Source organism: Neophocaena asiaeorientalis, unplaced genomic scaffold (genome assembly GCF_003031525.2).
Source record: "Neophocaena asiaeorientalis asiaeorientalis breed wild unplaced genomic scaffold, Neophocaena_asiaeorientalis_V1.1 scaffold226, whole genome shotgun sequence".
NCBI classification, from domain to species: domain Eukaryota; kingdom Metazoa; phylum Chordata; class Mammalia; order Artiodactyla; family Phocoenidae; genus Neophocaena; species Neophocaena asiaeorientalis.
Window position 1 is genome coordinate 4,479,620 of NW_020173037.1, and position 19,549 is coordinate 4,499,168.

Sequence of the window (19,549 nt, forward strand, 5' to 3'; positions counted from 1 at the left end):
TTGGGGGGGGAACTTTTTTAAATTAATTTTTTATTGATACACTTCAGATACCATCAATTTACCCTTTTAAGGTGTGCCATTGAGTGGTCTTTAGTGTATCCATGAGTTGTAAAACCATCACCACTATCTAATTCCAGAACCTACTGCATCTTGTGTGCAGCAGGCATGCAGACTTTACAATTACAATTCAGCTGTGCAAAGAAAGCAAGCTTCACATTGTCTAACTCTTCTGTCTGCAGTGCTCTGGGTAGCAGCAGGTGGAAAAATGGCCTTCAGTTTGCCAAGTGGATTCAGATCTTTTCCATTTTAAATAGTCTCTTTTCCATCACGACTCTATTCCTTTAAGAGAAGAGCTTGGTCCTTCACATTTCTTCTGCTCCTTTCCAAGATGCAGGTTTCTCTTGTGTTACTTGGGGAGAGAGAAGCCACAGATTCTTTCCATGTTCTTGGTGTGCCTGCTAATAGGACCGGCACTGCTGACTGGGGGGAATGTTACACTGACACCCGCCCCCCAAGCAAATGGACCACATTAGGACAGTGGGAAACACCTGGATCTCCTTCAAACCTTCAACAGGCTGAGCGAGGGGGGGCTTGTCTTGACATCTCCTTTCCTTCATGCTCCACCGTATGGGAGACCCAAAGCAGGGAGGGGACCTGGAACCATCTAGATAGTCTTAAAGCCACTTCCCACCCCACCCCCTTACTCAGCTGGTTCTTAATAGCAAAAGTGGGTGTTTCCTACATAGAAAACAAACTTACAGTTACCAGGGAGTAGTGGGGGAGGGATAAACTAGGAGATTGGGATTGACGTATACACACTACTATATATAAAACAGACAGCTAATAAGGACCTACTGTAGAGCACAGGGAACTCTACTCAATACTCTGTGACGACCCATATGGGAAAAGAATTTAAAAAAGAGTGGACATATGTATATGAATAACTGAGTCACTTTGCTGTACCCCTGAAACTAACACAACATTGTAAACCAGCTATACTCCAATAAAAATTAATTAAATAATAATAATAGTAATAAAGAGGGCTTTCCTGGTGGCGCAGTGGTTGAGAGTCCGCCTGCCAAAATGGCTGCCCCCTTGGACACTGATTCAATACCAGTCCTGGTCTTTCCAGTGCTCTCCTCTTCAGACTCCTGTTTCTCATTCTTGTAAATCAAGAGTACTTCTTTTAAATCACGTCGCCCTTCCTTCAAGGGGGAGCCCGATGGCTCAAACTTAGTCACAGACTGGAGGTGAAATTCATGCCGCAGGAGCTGCTTTGTGGGCCAAGTGGTCAAAGCCTTGCTCTTGGTATGGAACCTCAAGGAGAACTGGGAGCTGGGGATCGCCAAGTACCGAAATGACATTGACTTAGTTGCCCCAAGACAGTGTTCTTGTTTCATAAGGTATTTAGACCTTAGGGAGGGCTTTATAGTAGAGGCTGGTCAAGTAAGAGAGCCAGGCTCTGCGCCCCTGGAGCCCGTGCTCCGCAACAAGAGAGGGCGCGATAGTGAGAGGCCCGCGCACCGTGATGAAGAGTGGCCCCTGCTCGCCGCAACTGGAGAAAGCCCTCACACAGAAACGAGACCCAACACAGCCAAAAATAAATAAATAAAATTAAAAAAAAAAAAAGGCAAAATTCCTTTAAAAAAAAAAAAAAGAAAGCCAGGCTCTGGAGCCAGGTGGACCTGGGTTACCAGCTTTCCAACTGTGTTGATAATGGCTTTCTGGATGATTTTATTGAGGAAAAATATCAAGAATGTATGAAAATGATTACCATGGTGTATAAGAAACAAAAACCTTAGTTGCCTAAGTAAAGAGAGTCTGGCTATACCCTTTTCAATTCTATCTCTTGCAAAAGGAATTTAGGAAAATTGACCAAAAAAAAAGACAACTACTTAGGTTGGAGTTGATGGCATTGGTCGTGGAGTTAATTCTGGCACTCTCTCCTCTTCTGCTCTCCCACGGACACCTGTGAGTCTTTTCTGACCCCTTTTCTTTCTGATAAGTAGTTTGGAGAAAACATCGCAACTCCTCCGTGGACTTTGCTTCTCTAAAAAAGCCTCCAAAGTCTCATCCTTGAAAGTAAAGTAAGAAGGAAAACAATCAAAGTGTGTCTAAAAGGTTTCTTTTTGGGTGGGCAAAGTACATCTCTTGAGTTATGCAACTGGTTGCAGACTGCATGGATGAGAATTGTTTTAGGACGAGTCCCTGTGAATGACCCTTGAACCAACTCAACTTGGAAGCTCAAGGCCACTTTTGTCTGGCGGATTGTTACCACCCATCTCCACGGCCTTGGGGTTTCCTGTCTCTTTCTAGGCCCCCTAACTCAGAAAACTCTTTTGGAGATGAGCTCCCTCCACAGTCATGCAGGAGGCTTGGGTGGATAGAAGTGCAGCTTCAAGACCGATGGGCCGAGGTCCACTTTAACGGGGACCTTTGATCACCAGGCACAGGTCCATCTGTCGGAGTAGCATCCTGGTATGCGCTGTGCCAGGCTCAGAGCAAGCAATTCTACCTCCTTCTCTTTTTTTCCCACGCGCCACCTGTCTCCTACCCTAGAGATGTTTCTGGTTACTCCAGAACACGACCACTTGATGTTGCAAGGTCAGGCAAGAGAAGGGCGGTGACAGGATGGATACTTCAGAGCCTGTGGATGAGTCATTCACTTGCTGCTGGGAAAACGCAATGCAAATTTATGAACTCAGCTTGGGAAGTTGCAGTGAAGTGGGAAAAAAATGTTTTAAATTTCTTTTTGGCTGCTAGGATAAAGGCAGAAAATGCATCAGTCGTCAAAAAAACAAAATGCGTGAGTTGTAATAAAAACAAAAACACTTTCTTTTGTAGCACTTTGTAAAGGCAAGAAATTTAGGTTCTTGGGGGTTATATTCTAGTACCTTTGTTTTTAAATTTTAAGGTCTAGGATTGTGTGAAATAGCTGTTAAAACGTGGATTCAGATTTTATAGGGGAAGTGGCATCCGATTTCCTGTTTTTGATTTCTTTAAGCTCTCAGAATATGAGAAATTGGTGATTTAAAAATCTTTGTATAGCCGAGAGGGAGGTGAATTTGTATGGACTTCAGGTTGAAATAGACATGATGGAATATCTTTTAAACTTGTGAAACTTACGATAAATAACAAAATATTACCCAAAATGTATATTATACAAATCCAAACTCAGGAACCTCTTTCACTACACAATTCCTTCGCTTCTTCCTTAATGACAGAGTAATACACACATTTACATTCAGGTCACCATGTTATAAAAGTGGACAGCAGAGTAACATGGCATATAGGGTGCCTTGCCCCAAAGAGGGGAGGGGGCAGAGAGGGAGAAAATGCAAGTGGCCCATGTGTCAGCCTGAGGCTGAGATGGGAGATGTGCTTCTGCTGTTCCCTGTTTGGGGTGAGGTGGGGTTTCCTTGTGCTTCTCATCATGGGATTGTTTCTCTTCCAATGTTGGAGGGAAAACTGGCATGTGGACCACATTTATTTATGTAGTTAACAAAGATCTATCTAGCTCTTACTGTGTGCTGCTTTAAGTATACTTCTAAGCACTTTACAAGTATTAACTGATTTAACTCATCTACTCCTCATAACAACCTAATGAGCTCGATGAAGTTATCTCCATTTTTTCAGAAGGAAACTGAAGCATAGAGGTTAGGCCACTTGCCCAGGTTCACACAGTTAATAATTGAGGGACCCAGGATCTGAGTTTAGCAATCCAACTTCACAGTCCTTTACTCCAAAATATTTTGCAAACTGTGGTGTCTTCCCTTAGGAATTTTTAAGAGAAAATTTCTGTATACGATCGGGCACCTTACAAGTGGACTTCAGAACCCAACCAACACGGTAGTGGGTATCCTTTCAGGCTTTTTTCTGTGGACATTCAATATATATGGGTATGTGTGTGTGCGTATATGTGTGTATATACTGATTGGTTATATAAATTGATTGATAGATATGATTTTTTTTCAGTCAATAATGATTGGTGGTCAAGAACATCCAAATTATACAAATCTCTCTTTTTACCCCACTTCAGTCTCATAATATGTCAGTTTGGTCTCATTTAATGGACTCTCCCCTATTGATGGACACCTCGTCTCTGTCTGTAGTATAAATAAGACTGATATGAACATTCGTTTATATTCCCTTTGTGACAGAGGGTTGCCCACTGTCTCTGTCTCATTAGATCACCTACTCGGGCTTATGTGTGAACATCCCAGGGTTGTATTTGCATGTCAGACACTCAGGTATTATTATGAGTAACTCAAAGTCTCCACATGTAAAATGTGCCTTCATTTACTGTTAAACAAACAAACAAAAAATTTGAAGATGTTGTCATCTACATCGTCCACAGCACTTTATGTAAAGCCCCTCATACATAACTTCAGAATTCTCACGCCGGGGCCGCCCTGTCTGGTGAGGCAGGTCAGCTTCCCCTTTCCCCGGTGCAAGCGTGATGCTGCGGGCTTTCCTCTGGCTCCTCCTGCCAGGAAGCCTGCTACCCCGCAAAGCTGGTGCCCACCTGCTTCCACATTTGCATCCTCCTCTTCTCCTTGCCTCGAGTTTTCTGTTTCCAGTTTATTAAACTTACTTTTTGTAAAAGCATTTCAGATCCTTTTGAGAAAGAAGAGGCTATAAAAACAATCTCTTTAGTATTATTAATAAGGAGATAAAATGCCTGTTTCAAAATAGCCATTGTTTGGCAACATGGTAATTTAAAAAAAAAAAGAAAAAGCACAGAGTTTAGGCTAAAACTATGTGAGTCCATCATTCACTTGTGCAATGGCTTTAGGCCAGCCATTTAATCTCTGCAAGGCTCAGTTTACTCCTCTGTAAAGTGGGGTTAATAATACCTGGGTTTCTTTGAGGATTAAATGAGATGCTCAGAAAATTACAAATGTTTAATTGAAAAATACTAAGGTGTGAATCACTGTAGAGCGTAGCTCCTGTCACTTGCAAACACATAGCTGTGCTCTCAGTTTTTGTTGGGGGTGCATGTGTTTTGTGCTTTTCTGGTACCTTCGTACAGTGAAAAGAATTGAGGACCTGGTGTGAGCTGGTGGTGTTTATCCCCTGACGCAGCAAGATGCTCTCTGAGCTTTTTTGCTGGAGTGTTTGAATTGCAGGGACCCAAACTCAAAGCTCAGTGCTAGTGGGTTAGGGTCTTCCTCTACAGTATGTACTTTTGGTTCTCAATTATCCATGTGATGGGGGAGGGGAAATCATGACATAAACGTAAATAAACGATAATCTGCAGATTATATCACCTCCTCACACATCCACCTGCTTTTTATTTTCATTCTCCGTCTTCCTTCCCACGGAGCGGGCCCTCGGACAATCGCCGTCACCCCTTCAGAGGTCTGGGTCACCGATTCCTCGCTCTGCGCCCTGTAACGAAGACCCACAAAGCGCTTTTCTAATCTCATCTCCTGCCTTCACACGCAAACGCGTGCGCGCACACATACACACTACAGGGGTTCCTAATATTTTGGAAAAAAATTTTTTTTCATAAAGTTGTTCGTACCATCCTCCTATTTTCTCCCTTACCCGACTTTTTAGTTTGAAAATTTCGAATCTACAGAAAAGAAAGAATACCCTCACCTAGATTCACTAATTTTTTTTTTTTACTGTTTTGCCACATCTGTCCCCTCCTTTTGTTCCCCTGGCCCCCTTTCTCTTTTTCATTGTGGCGGAAGTGTTGAAAGTTGCAGATACCCTGAGCTTGCATCCCTACCCGCCTTGCGCGCTTCTCCTCTGATGTGGACCTTCTCCTGCGTGACCGCAGTACCGTCATCACGCCTTTAAAGCGCGCAGTTGCCCACGATCACGTTCACGCGTATTCAGGTTTCCCCAAGGATCCAGCCACGCGTCCTCCCCCCTCCCCCCCCATTCATTCAAAGCTCATTCAAGATAGAGCTCCGCCCCTTCTCCTCCCTTGTCCTTTTTTAGGGCCTCTCACTGTCGGGGCCTCTCCCGTTGCGGAGCACAGGCTCCGGACGCGCAGGCCCAGTGGCCATGGCTCACGGGCCCAGCCGATCCGCGGCATGTGGGATCTTCCCGGACCGGGGCACGAACCCACGTCCCCTGCATCGGCAGGCGGACTCTCAACCACTGCGCCACCGGGGAATCCCTCCCCTGTCCTTTTTGAGGCGCCCAGCTTCTGGCACATCGTGGATTTGTCTGATCGTTTTGTTCCTCTAACCTCTGTGTTTCCTATAAACTAGAAGTTAGTGCTAGAGGTCTCTGTCCCTCTGTCTCTAATAAAAACACAACGGCCAGGGCGGGGGCGTCTCCTTTCCTTTTCCTCGGCCTCCTTGAGCAGGAGTGGTTGGGATGAACATGCTGGAAGCCCCGAGTGCTTGTTGGTCCCTCCATTCCTTCCGTGAACCCTCGGAGCACCTGCTCTGAGCAGGCACATGGCAGTAAAGCGTGAGGAGTGGGCAGAGGGGTGACCTTTTCAGTAGGGTGGCTGGGAAGACCTGTTGGGGAGGTAACATTTGGGTCCAGATCTGGAAAAAAGAGAGTGGAAAAGCGGGCTCGGGGAAAGCCGGGCTGCCTGGGCCGGGTGCGCGTGCCTCCCGGGGACCCGCCGGACTCCTCCTCTCGCAGCTCGGGGCGCAATCGGGGGTCCGCGCGGGGTGGCCTTTTCCGCTACCGAGTTCCCTCTTTCAGGCATCACCGTTTTAATGCGGATGATTTAAACACAGCTTCTTTGGAGGATGAGGGTGGGACTAGGCCGAAGAGAACTCCCCTGTTTATTTACAGATCAACTAGAAAACCCATCTCCATTTCAGAAGCTTTAGCAAATGAAAAAAAAAAACAAAAAACCGTCCTATTTTGAGTCAGAGGAGTACTTGCTTCCCCTTTATTTTGGGAACTACAGCTCGCTAGTTTCAGAAAGGGGTGTGACTGTCCTTAGAGGCTTCCTACGTCAACCAATGAAATGATAAACAAGGTGAAGTTCGCAGACCTCCTGGAAGCCTGCAGGACCAAACGCAGGATGAGCTAGGGCGACAATGCAGAGAGGATGACAGTTCAGAGAAGAGCCCCTGAGGTTTCTCTGTACAACAGGAGGTATTCCGAATTCCCACCGCCCGCCTTCCCCACGCGGAACCATCCATCTATCGTCCTCTAAAGTTCTAGGCAGGGGTCCGCCTTGGCAGTGTTTCAGAATGGCACAGATCACTGGGGAGCACCCGCCCCTCGCCCCCCTCCCCGGGCCCAGGAGAACTTCCTGGACTGTGTCCAGGGAATCTGTTCTGTGACCCTAGACGATTCTGGTGTGCCTTCAGGTTTGGGAACGCTGCCCTCTAAGACCTCCTAATGGAGCTCATAACAGATTTTGTTTTGTTTTCAATGTATAAATTTGACCATGAGGCTGTACTGTACGGCAATATTCATATCCGATTTCAGTTTTAAAATCATCTTTGGAGTCCCCAGAGTGCTTTGGGTGGCGCTCTACACATCCTAGTGTTAACTGAATAGACGAATAAGAGTGTAGCATTTAGAGGGGTGGCTCCGCCTGTCTGGTTGCCCGCACAAGTCCCCCCCCAACCCCACCCCTGTCGGGTTCTTCCCTGAAGCCTTAGGCTTGCTGATGGCCCCCTTTTGTGCCTCTGGCTCGGACGTCTCTCCTGGTTTCCAGGCTCACTAGTCTCACTGAGAGGTGTACAGGATGTGATGGTTTGGGTGTTCCTGCAAGCATCTTTTCTCCGTACCTGTGCCTCCTCTTATTTCCAGTCTTGGTGAAGGCCACCTCCATTGCCCCAGGCCCCAAGCCGCTTTTGGTTAGAGCCAGATTCCATGCCCTCTGCCTCTTACTCACGCTTGCCTCTGAAGCCCCAGGTCCCCTCACTTCACCTTGCCCAGCGACATTTGTCTTCAGCTTTGCCTCCCTCTCCAGCCCAACTCCCGGACTTCCCTCCTTGTTCCCTGAAGGGGTCAGCTTGAACTAGTTCCCTGAAGGGGTCAGCTTGAACTAGTTCCCTGAAGGGCTCAACCTGAACTAGTTCCCTTAAGGGGTCAGCTTGAACTAGTTCTCTGAAGGGCTCAACTTGAACTAGTTTCCTTAAGCGGTCAGCTTGAACTAGTTCCCTGAAGGGACCTTGTTATCTCAGGGCCAATACTTTGCATGTGAAGTTCCTTCTTCCTGGAATCCCTTTACTGACTTTGCCACCTGGCTGACATCACTCCCATTTTGACTCACAGAACATTTCCTTCATGACACTTCCCTGCCCACATCCTTTTCCTCTTGCCTGAGTGCGATGTCTTTTCCTATGTCCTGTGCAGCCTCTGTCATTGACTTGCCACATTGTATTGTAATTTTAATTCACCCATCTTTGCCGCAAGAATATGAGTGTCTTTAGGGCAGGAATTATATCTTGCTGACATAAAACTGATGCTCAATAAATAGTTTTTGAATGAATGAATGAACAAATGTATGAACAAGCAGCCAGTTTGTGAACAGTATCCACCTTTGAGTTTGTTAAACCATCCGCAATGAAGAATAAAAGCGTATTTTTTTAACTCTTCGTTAATGGAGAGATTTTGGTGTCTTGAAGCCAGTTCTGGAATGGTAAAACAATGCCATGGCTTTTGTATTCCAACAGGAACTATGGGATGTATAAAATCAAAAAGGAAAGACAATCTGAAAGACGATGGAATAGATTTGAAGACTCAACCAGTACGTAATACTGACCGAACTATTTATGTGAGAGATCCAACGTCCAATAAACAGCAAAGGCCAGTAAGTAGATAGCCTCAGGGGAGCATTCCCACAGCAGGATCAAAGCATGGCTGCCTAATTTAAACACCAAATCTGTACCATGTGCATGCAAAAAAAAAAAAAAAGAAATCATGTCAATTACTTGGGCCTCCAATAATTTTTGATATGCTTTGTAACTTAATCCTTTAAAGAGCTTATAAATATTTTCAGGATAACCGGGCCACTTAATGTACAATAAAGGAGGCTTTGGTCACCTTCTTATGTGTGGAGATAATCACCTTTCCTATCCCTGGTGTGAAGACCCATTCTTTATATATAAAGATATGTATCTGAGCTGGTGTGACTTAGGATAGGTAGTGAGACTAGAAGGAAATGCTGGATTCAAGTCAGAAGCCAAAACAGGCCCTTTGGTGTATCATACTTTATCCCATCTCGTTGTTCTTTAATTAATTCAAAATAGTACAAACACTGAAGTTGTCATGACTTATTACAAAGGATTAAAAGACTTTTTTTAAAAAACGCACATCTAATTCTGCCTTCTAACCTCACACAGATGTCTGTACCAACATTTTTATATGAGTGATGTGCTGTTTGATGCATCTAAGAAATGCTTGGCAAATGAAGGACTAATGCCGCATTTCATGGGAGAGAGGAACAGAGTTTTGGATAATTACAACCTTAAATGCACTTTATTTCAGATTTTGTATCCTCTCCATCTATTCACTCACTATATGTATGTATGTATATCTCCCATTGCCTGGTTTTTATGGAATTCCTCAGCATTTAAGCTGGAAGTAGCTTATTCCACGTTAGCCCAAATGCCTTCATTAAGAGTTTTCATAGTTTCTCTAATCTGACATGTTTCTGAATGCCTTGGCATTCCAGAAGTATGTTATTGTTGTCACGCCCTCTCTGCCAGCCCTCTCCCCCTCATTCCCCATTATACTGCAGGTTGACGTGTGCCAAAGTCACATGTCACCATTGAAATTGATCAGTCACTGTTGGCCTTCTTAAAAAGAAGTGGAGGGCTTCCCTGGTGGCGCAGTGGTTGAGAGTCCGCCTGCCGATGCAGGGGACACGGGTTCGTGCCCCGGTCCGGGAGGATCCCACATGCCGCGGAGCGGCTGGGCCCGTGAGCCATGGCCGCTGAGCCTGCGCGTCCGGAGCCTGTGCTCCGCAACGGAAGAGGCCACAACAGTGAGAGGCCCGCGTACCACAAAAAAAAAAACAAAAAAAAGAAGTGGAGATGAAGAGTGAATACATTATGCTATTAATTACCATACTTGATATTTCTAGACAGATACATTAGCATTGTAATTTTATATATAGAAACTCAAAAGGTATAAGATTATTGATAACTTTAATAATTTAGTGATCATAAATATGTAAATGTAATATTTAAAAACATTGCATAAATAGGTATAGATGTGGAACTATTCTATGGAAATATGACTAATAGAAAGTGAAATGATACAGGAATTGGCCTCACAAATAGTTTTCTTATTATAGACTTCAAAGTTCTCATAAAAAGGATCTGGCTTTTTCTGCTATCATGTGCTATAGATTTTACATGCTTTAAAACCCCCGTTTTTCTTACGTGATGAAAGAAGATGTCCTGTATTCAGAAAAGCAAAGGAAAACAGTACAAACTTATGCACCGTTTTCCCTCTTCTTAAGAGTAAAGGAGGTTAAAAGTTAAGTTAGAAAGCAGAAGTAGTAAACATGTTTGAAGCCTCTCAGTTCCGTCCCACACACCGGGAGCGCTTCCTTGTGCCTTCTGTGGTCACAGATGCCCTTGTTTATGAACCAGACAGTTGGCCTTACTCCATAGATAACACTCAGCTCCGGCCAGACGTGTCCAAAATCCACCCCTGGATTGATTACAGGCGGTGTGATGTGACATCAAGGCTGAACTGATGCAACTTCAACAACACTAAGGAAAAGACATTTTAAAGAAAAAGAGTGATGATAGATGAGTTCCATACACGTGTTTTTGTCTTGTAAAAAGTGTGTTAAAACACTTGTCAATTAAGGACTCTTTGATATTTGGAAATCAGCTTGCTGCTTTCAAAATGATTTAATCAGTTTCTCATCTTGTTTCCTCTAATAACTCATTTAAAGCTGATCATAAATCATCATCATTAAAAGCATCCTAATTTTGCACATCTAAATGAGTTTAAAAATCGGTGTAAAGCTTCTTGAAATCAGCATCGAAGGATAATATGGACCCAAGATTTTCTGATACCAGAAGAACGTAATGCCCCCCACCCCCGGAGATATTATGGACTGACTTTCATCAGAAATTTAAGTTTCAATACAAACTGTTTTGGTCCACATTCCACCAGATCACTTTAATCAAGGAGAAACATGATTTGTGGGTGTAAGCCTCTGACAGTACCTTCTCTAAAAGAAGCTCAAGAGATCTTTACACATCCTCCCCACGGTCACTGAGGGAAAAAGGGATTTGATTTAAAAGGTGATTGAGGTGGGCTTTGTGCCACCAGACCCTTCCTGATAATTCATCTCTCAACTAAAATAACAGGGATGCCATCTGTCCCCATAACAGAATCAGGGTCAGCCACAGGAAGCCTGGATCTGTTAGCACTTGTTCTCAGCTGCTAGAGACCGAGCCCTGACTGCAGTTTTTAAGACAAGTCTGGGAGTTGTGAAGATCCGCAGTCCTGGGCCGGTGGCACTTCCACAAGGTCACCAGGGCCCCAGGTGACCCCCCAGGGCCCCTCTCTATCTTTTTCTCTGCTGTCTCTGGTGACTGGTTTCCATATTGCTGAGACCCCCGTTCGTCACCTTCTTCTAGGCAGAAAGAAGAGGGCCAGGGGATACGAGAGTCAGGCCCCAAGCCCCACACGACCTGCTTGCAGATAAACTCCTTCCACATCTGCATAGAATGCTAGAGAATCAGAAAGCATCACCATTTAGCTGGGCACATTGCCTCCCCCAATAATATTAGGGGTCTGGTACCAAATCAGAGAGAGGGTGCTGATTGGGTCAGCAGCTCGCAGCCACTGGCCAGAGCCCTGGTCATTTCCTGCCGCCAGGCCCGTGGCCGCTGGAGAAGGAAAAGCCGTTCCCTGGGCTGCGGAGGTCAGGACGCAGCTCCACAGGACTGCTCGTCGGTACTCCTTTCTGGCTTAATGAATTAACAAATCTAAACCCCATTCGCTTCTGTTAGAAAATGATGCAACATTCAACACGAATGTAAGTGTCAAAAGCTAAACATAAAAATGTATTTTTCTAACAAATATTCTCTCGTAGGTTGCAGACTCTCAGCTTTTACCAGGACAGAGGTTTCAAAATAAAGGTATGTTTTCACGGCATCTTGGACATTTCTTTACTGTTAGAGCCTCTGTAAAGTAGTTGTCCTGGGTGTTTCTGTTGATTTTTTTTTTATTGTGAAAACATATACACAGCCTAGAATTTATCATCTTAACCATCAAAGTGTTCAGTTCAGTAGCACTAAGTACCTCCACACTGTTGGCAACCATCACCTCCATCCATTTCCAGAACTTTCCTTCATCCCAAACTGAAACTCTGTGCCCATCAAACGTGGAACTCCCGTCCCTCCTCCTCCCAGCTTCTGGTAGTCACCATTCTGCATTCTGTCTCTATGAGTTGGACGACTCCAGGAATCTCGCCTAAGTGGAATCAAGCAGTATTTGTCCTTTAGTGGCTGGCTTTTGTCACTTAGCGTCATGCCTTCAAGGTTCATCCATGTTGTGGCATCCGTCAGAATTTTCCTCCTTTTTAAGGCTGAATAATATTCTGTTGTATGTATAGACCACATTTTGTTTATCCATTCATCAGAGTGTGTTTGGATTGTTTCCTCCTTTTAGCTTTTGTAAATAACTCTGCTATGAGCATGGGTGTATCACTTCGTAAACCTAGAGTTGGGAAGTTATTGTGGTCGTAGGTCTATGTGATTTGAGATAACAAACACTGTACCGGTGTGTGCAGTACATGACCGACCATGGACCGTGTGGGCCCCGAGCCCCACTAGGAAGGAAGCAGGTCTTTATTCCAGCTGCCCGTCTCTCGGTGCCTCACTGCATCCTTTGTGCCCCATGACACGTGAATTTGTTACAACATTTCTGCTGTGGATTCTCAAAGGTCTTTGCCTGCATTCTTCATTTTCAGACCCAGAGGAGCAAGGAGACATCGTGGTCGCATTGTACCCCTATGATGGCATCCACCCAGACGACTTGTCCTTCAAGAAAGGAGAGAAGATGAAAGTCCTGGAGGAGTAAGTGCGCCCAGGCATCCCCCACCCCCGCCTGCTGCCCTGGCTTGGCCGCCAGCAGCACAATGCAGCAGACACCCCTCTGGGGTGGACATGGGGCCCCCAGCCTCCTTGCTGCCCGAAGGAGCAGGGCTAGAGAGATTTTCCTCTTAGGCTTTGCTGTGAGCACTTCCCAAGGGTTTTCCCTTTCTTTCCTTATCCATCAGTGCTGTCTTAAGAGGTTTGGGTCTATGTGGAGTTTGCATGTTATTTTAATTCCATTTCTAAACAATTTTTACTTATTTATTTACTTACTTGGCTGTGTTGGGTCCTCGTTGCTGTGCGAAGGCTTTCTCTAGTTGCGGTGAGCGGGGGCTACTCTTCGTTGCGGTGCGCGGGCTTCTCGTTGTGGTGGCTTCTCTTGTTGCGGAGCACGGGCTCTAGGCGCGCGGGCTTCAGTAGTTGTGGCACGCGGGCTCAGTAATTGTGGCTCGCGGGCTCTAGAACACGGGCTCAGTAGTTGTGGCGCACGGGCTTAGTTGCTCCACGGCATGTGGGATCTTCCCAGAACAGGGCTCGAACCCGTGTCCCCTGCATTGGCAGGCGGATTCTCAACCACTGCACCAACAGGGAAGCCCCTTACCATTTTTATTTCGTTATTTTACTCACATTAAGACTGGGTGTATGGGTCCAACTGGGTGTGACTCTTCAGGGCGTGGTGCTGAAGCAGTGGTCGTCCCGGGAGAGCCCCCACTCAGCATTTGGCGTTTCTGTGAAGATGCTTGGACATCATTTCCTTGACCCCTCCAGGCTGGCTCACACACCTGTGGCCCTGCTCAGACCACAGGGCTCAGCCCTGTGCTGGGAATGATGAACTCCAAGAATTCTAGTAATCTTTCATATGGTATCACCTCGGCCTGCCAACTGGGACACCCTTGGTTGGTTGGAGGAGGGAGACCCTGATTAAGTTTATGGTGTTGAGTGGCTGAGAGCAGTTGTCAGTTCCTGGCTGAGTGTGAACTTGAGCCAGATCCTGGCCCTGCCACCTGATAGCTGTGTGACCCTGACGAGTCACTTCAGCTCTACACCTTAGTGTCTTCACTTATGAACCGGGAACAGCAATACCTCTGTCATGGGGTTGATGTGAAGGTTATTTGTGTACATATATACAAACATGGCACAGGCATGTAGTGGACCACAGCCTAGTGGCAGCTGTAATTGTCCTTCACGTCTTGCAGACGAGGGTCCCGTCTGGGTGTGGGAATCTGATGGGGAACATAGTTGAGGCTCTCACAGGGACCCGTCCGTTCCTCCCTCCCCAGCGCCTTCCCCAGCTCCACGCCTCCCACAGAAGATGAGGGTATGGTGACGAGGCCTATAGCTGCTTGGGATTATTTTATGGTTTTCTATTTCTTTTTCCCACGGCTTGTGTCTATGGAAATGAGATGTTTTAACAAAGGCGTTTATGACATAGGAACTATGGCCCTTTATTCCCTTGACTCCCATTTCTGTAAGGACCCTAAAGCGTTTCTTAGATGTGAACTTTTTGTTTCTGCAAGATGGGAACCATTTTCACCAACCCCCGTTTGGCAGCTCTGAGCACAGCGACCCACACTTCAGTCGTGAGACTGTTTTCTTTTGCTTCCATCACTAAATGTATTTATGTTTTAGCAAGAAGTATGAACTTTCTCCCTGGATTCTGGGTTTCCAGGGGTCTTCCCCGCCCTCCCTCACCCTGCAAGACAGACACATTAAGACAATTGCTCTTGTAGTTCTTGAGTCATTGAAAACAAACCCTTTTGGATGTGTGTTTCTATTCCAGGCATGGAGAATGGTGGAAAGCTAAATCCCTTTCGACGAAGAGAGAAGGCTTCATCCCCAGCAACTATGTAGCCAAAGTCAACACCTTGGAAACGGAAGAGTGAGTCCTTTCCCGTGTCATCTGGGACAGTTCTGTTTGTGGCTCTGGGTTTCTTGTTTATTTTCGTCTTTTTCCTTCCCGGGATTAAAACACCCATGAAATGTTAATATGTCTTCTCAGGTGGTTTTTCAAGGATATAACCAGGAAAGATGCAGAAAGGCAGCTTCTGGCACCAGGGAACAGCGCTGGAGCTTTTCTTATCAGAGAAAGTGAAACTTTAAAAGGTAAGAAGTGACCTAAGGCCTCTTATAAAACACTGTTTAGGAAATCATTCTTAGAAACGATTCTAGAATCCTGAAAAAAAAAAAGAAAAAGAATTTTTTTTGGAAAAGAAGTCAATTACCGGCAGACCTCGTTTTATTGGCTTCACTGTACTGCACTTTGCAAATACTGCAGTTTTTTACAAACTGAAGGTTTGTGGCAACGCTGCATCGAGCAAGTCTGTTGGTGCCATTTTTCCAAGAGCATTTGTTCACTTCATGAGCAGATGTGTCTCTATGCACATTTTGGTAATTCTTGCAGTATTTCTCTCTTTTTCTTTATTATTATATTTGTTATGAGGGATCTGTGATCAGTGATCTTTGATGTTACTGTTATGACTCACTGAAGGATCAGATGATGGTTAGCAAGTTTTAGCAATAAAGTGTTTTTTTTAATTAAAGTATATATGTTTTTTTGTTTTTTTTTTTTTTTTTTTTTTGCGGTACGCGGGCCTCTCGCTGTTGTGGCCTCTCCCGTTGCGGAGCACAGGCTCCGGACGCGCAGGCTCAGCGGCCATGGCTCACGGGCCCAGCTGCTCCACGGCATGTGGGATCCTCCCGGACCGGGGCACGAACCCGCGCCCCCTGCATCGGCAGGCGGGCTCTCAACCACTGCGCCATGAGGGAAGCCCATATATGTTGTTTTTTTAAACGTATGCTATTGAACACTTAATAGACTACAGTACAGTGTAAACATAACGTCTTTAATGCACTGGGAAACCAAAACGTTTGTGTGATTTCCTTTATTAGGGTATTTGCTTTCTTGAGGTGGTTTGGAACTGAGCCCACATTATCTCTGAGATATGCCTGTACTATGTTCTGGTAGTGAAAGTTTTATAGTTTGATAACAAATAACAAGCTCAAATTATTAGTTTTGCTACTAAAAGTAACATAAAAGCAGACATAATGATGGCTATTTTTTTTACCATGCTTTATGTTTACTGAGCCTCTTAAATTATTATTTAGTATAAAACTTGAAATTTTAAGAGAAAGAAAATCACAATAACTTTTCAATTCAGCAAAGTAATTTTTTAAAAAACCCATCACAAAGAAGAAAAAGTGTGTGGTAAGCTTCACAGCAAACAGAACACTAGCTTTGTCAAGTAGACTTTTTATAAGACTTTAAAATTACACACTATATACATGCTCAGTTTATATTTTGCATATTTTTATGGCAAAATGTGTCCATGGTGTGTATAATACCAACCTTTTAAAAAAGATTTTATTGAAGTACAGTTGATTTACAATGTTATGTTAATTTCCGCTATACAGCAAAGTGATTCCATTATACATATACATATATTCTTTTTCATATTCTTTTCCATTATGGTTTATCACAGGATATGGAATATAGTTCCCTGTGCTCTACAGTAGGACCTTGTTGTTTATCCATCCTATACATACTAGTTTGCATCTGCTAATCCCAAACTCCCAATCCTCCCCTCCCCCGTAACGCCAATCTTACTTACAAAATGTAAGTGTAATCTTCGCTTGTACTTCTTCCCCCACAGGAAGTTACTCTCTGTCTGTCAGAGATTATGACCCCGCGCATGGTGACGTTATTAAGCACTACAAAATCAGAAGCCTGGACAATGGGGGTTATTACATCTCCCCACGAATCACTTTTCCTTGTATCAGTGACATGATTAAGCATTACCAAAGTAAGTGAAAATGCAAGGTCAGACAAGAAAAGATACATCTATTATGATAAATGTATGGTGTCAAACATTTATATTAAATCTTTTTGTATCTTGAAACTTTATTGAGTTCATTGATGAACTCTAGTAGTTTTCTAGTCGCATCTTTAGGATTTTCTATGTATACTATCATGTCATCTGCAAACAGTGACAGTTTTACTTCCTTTTCAATTTGGAGTCATTTTATTTCTTTTTCTTGTCTGATTGCTGTGGCTAGGACTTCCAATACTATGTTGAATAAAATGTTTTATGTATTATATTTCTTTTGGATAAAGTTGGAGGATGATATTCTATAATTGGTTCTAAATTAATCTATAAGTATACATTCAAGGTCAGATTTGATCTTTGTGAATAATTATCCTAGTCCTTCCCACCTAGTTTGTGCTGTTTAACAGTTAATATTCCAGAATTGCAAAGAGAAAAATGGATATTATTTTCGCATAGTACATATTTTTACAACGCATCTTTAAATATCTGGAATAGGAATGCAAATTTGTAGAACTGTGTCCTAGTGTATACGTGTCTATGTGTGTGTAAAGTACATACCATGAGTGTGTATTACTCTTGGCAAAAGAAAACAGAAATAACAATAACACCAAAATATTTAGAAGTGGCCTGTCAGTGCTCCTCTGTCGCCAATCTGCTCTACAGCCTGGCTAAGCTGAACCCATGACTGTGTGTTTGAGGCCAGTTGTAGTGGGTAACTCTTGTTACTGCTTATTTCTTCAACCTGCTCCAAGGGATTACACATAAAATTTGCTTAGGTCCCAAAATATGGAGAGAGCAAGTATCCCAGATTTTGTGGAGTCCTCCTTCCCTCTCTGTTACCCCCATCCATTTATCCATCTGGCACATGTGTTGAGGGCGTGTTCTGGCACGGGGCCCCCATGGTGATGTGACCGAGTTCCCGCCATTGTGCCCTGGAGAGCTTACATGGGCTCTGTAATTAAAATTATATTCTATTAAGTATGACAACATGTCAGCCTTTGTTTATCTGTTCATTTTGTTGTTTTTATTTTTATAGGTTAGCTTTACTAATGCATAAAATCAAGTCTGTCTTAAATTGTCTTTCATTTAAGAATTTCAGAAGTCATGATTACGCAGAAGATAACCCTATAAGCATTTTAGGTTCGTAGACCTTGGCAAGTTGAAAATATAAGACTCATAGTCCAAACTTCCCTATAGATACTGGTAAAATACAAGGGACGACATTTTCCACGTTTATTTTCTCTTTCAAATTAGAGCAGTCAGATGGCTTGTGCAGAAGATTGGAGAAGGCATGCATTAGTCCCAAACCACAGAAGCCGTGGGACAAAGATGCCTGGGAGATCCCCCGGGAATCCATTAAGCTGGTGAAGAAGCTCGGCGCTGGGCAGTTCGGGGAAGTCTGGATGGGTGAGTGTGCGGCTCTGGAGCCAGAGTCCCTCCTGGGGGCAACAGCAGGAGAAATAAGGAGCTCCGGCCGATTTCTATCAGTTTTCTCAGAAGCATCGGTGCTTTTGTTTTCCTCTGTCCACTTGTGCCAAGAACTAGCCTACACAACCTACATGATTAGACTCTTCCTCTTCCTCGTAACTTAGTAGTTCTCTGTCAGGATGAATTTTTTTTCATAAATTTATTTATTTATCTATTTTTGGCTGCGTTGGGTCTTCGTTGCTGTGCGCGGGCTTTCTCTAGTTGCGGCGAGCGGGGGCTCCTCTTCATTGTGGTGCGTGAGCTTCTCATTGTGACGGCTTCTCTTGTTGTGGAACACGGGCTCTAGGCACGCAGGCTTCAGTAGTTGTGGCGCACGGACTGAGTAGTTGTGGCTCACGGGCTTAGTTGCTCCGCGGCACGTGGGATCTTCCCGGACCAGGGCTCGAACCTGTGTCCCCTGCATTGGCAGGCGGACCTTTAACCACTGCGCCACCAGGGAACTCCCAAGGCTGAATGTTTATAAGGAAGGGGACAGTGGGCATTTATCCTGGTGGTTCTGTCTACTCTTCCGTGATTCTCTCATCACCAGATTCTCTGGACACAAGTTAAGTACAGGAATGTGCTTGCATCTCAGGGAAGGGTACACTTGGGTTAGGACCATCCTTACTAGTGGGCTTAATAGGAAGCCTCACAGCTATTGCTGTTTCTCATCAAGAAACTTTCTAAAGATAACTCAAAATTCCACTGTTAGAGAATCGTTCCTTATTGTTAAGTACTGCCTTCTCAGGCTGGCAAGAAAAGCACCAAAATGATAACAGTGGCTTTCTCCAGCAGATACTTTTTGCCCACCTGTCTTTTCTAAAGCTTTTATAATGACTGTGAATTCCTTGTTCTTTTGTAAAAAGAATTTTTTAAAACGATTTTGTACTGCATCATGCCTTCCACGCCAGCTTTGTGTGAGTGAGAGCAAACATGATTTCTAAAGAGAAGGGGCAGACAGCTTTTAAAACCCATCCAGCCCCAGCCCAGCCGGTCTGCGAGGAAGAGGCTTCCCTCTAAAATCTCAGCCCCTGGGATCATAGCTTTGGCCATTTTCTCCTGTTGTCACTGCTTTAGCCAAAGTATCGTTTAAATATGCCTCTGCATTCTTACTGCGCTGTAAGTCTCTGGGAGCATGATAACGGAATTCAGGTAAATTATGAGTACATAACCTCACCTTGCTCACTGGGGTCTGCGTGTGTACCTGGCGCTCTGTTTCCGGTCGGGCCCGCAGGTCTGGGGGCGTGATCTCGC

The 19,549-nt window shown here is 44.5% G+C and overlaps 1 protein-coding gene across 9 annotated transcripts in view; it reads left to right on the top strand.

Moving 5' to 3' along the window:
- The window catches only part of LYN (LYN proto-oncogene, Src family tyrosine kinase), an 82,805-nt gene that overhangs the window by 17,073 nt on the left and 46,183 nt on the right, over window positions 1-19,549 (top strand). For 6 of the 9 annotated variants that reach the window (XM_024742675.1, XM_024742673.1, XM_024742672.1 and 3 more), the window contains 7 exons: window positions 8,613-8,749; window positions 12,002-12,047; window positions 12,881-12,986; window positions 14,785-14,883; window positions 15,004-15,107; window positions 16,655-16,804; window positions 18,083-18,235. In XM_024742675.1, the coding sequence (XP_024598443.1) occupies window positions 8,618-8,749; window positions 12,002-12,047; window positions 12,881-12,986; window positions 14,785-14,883; window positions 15,004-15,107; window positions 16,655-16,804; window positions 18,083-18,235 (790 nt within the window). In that variant the 5' untranslated portion in view covers window positions 8,613-8,617. The remainder of the gene's footprint in view (window positions 1-8,612; window positions 8,750-12,001; window positions 12,048-12,880; window positions 12,987-14,784; window positions 14,884-15,003; window positions 15,108-16,654; window positions 16,805-18,082; window positions 18,236-19,549) is intronic. The other 3 variants (XM_024742678.1, XM_024742679.1, XM_024742677.1) reach the window with 1 other exon arrangement.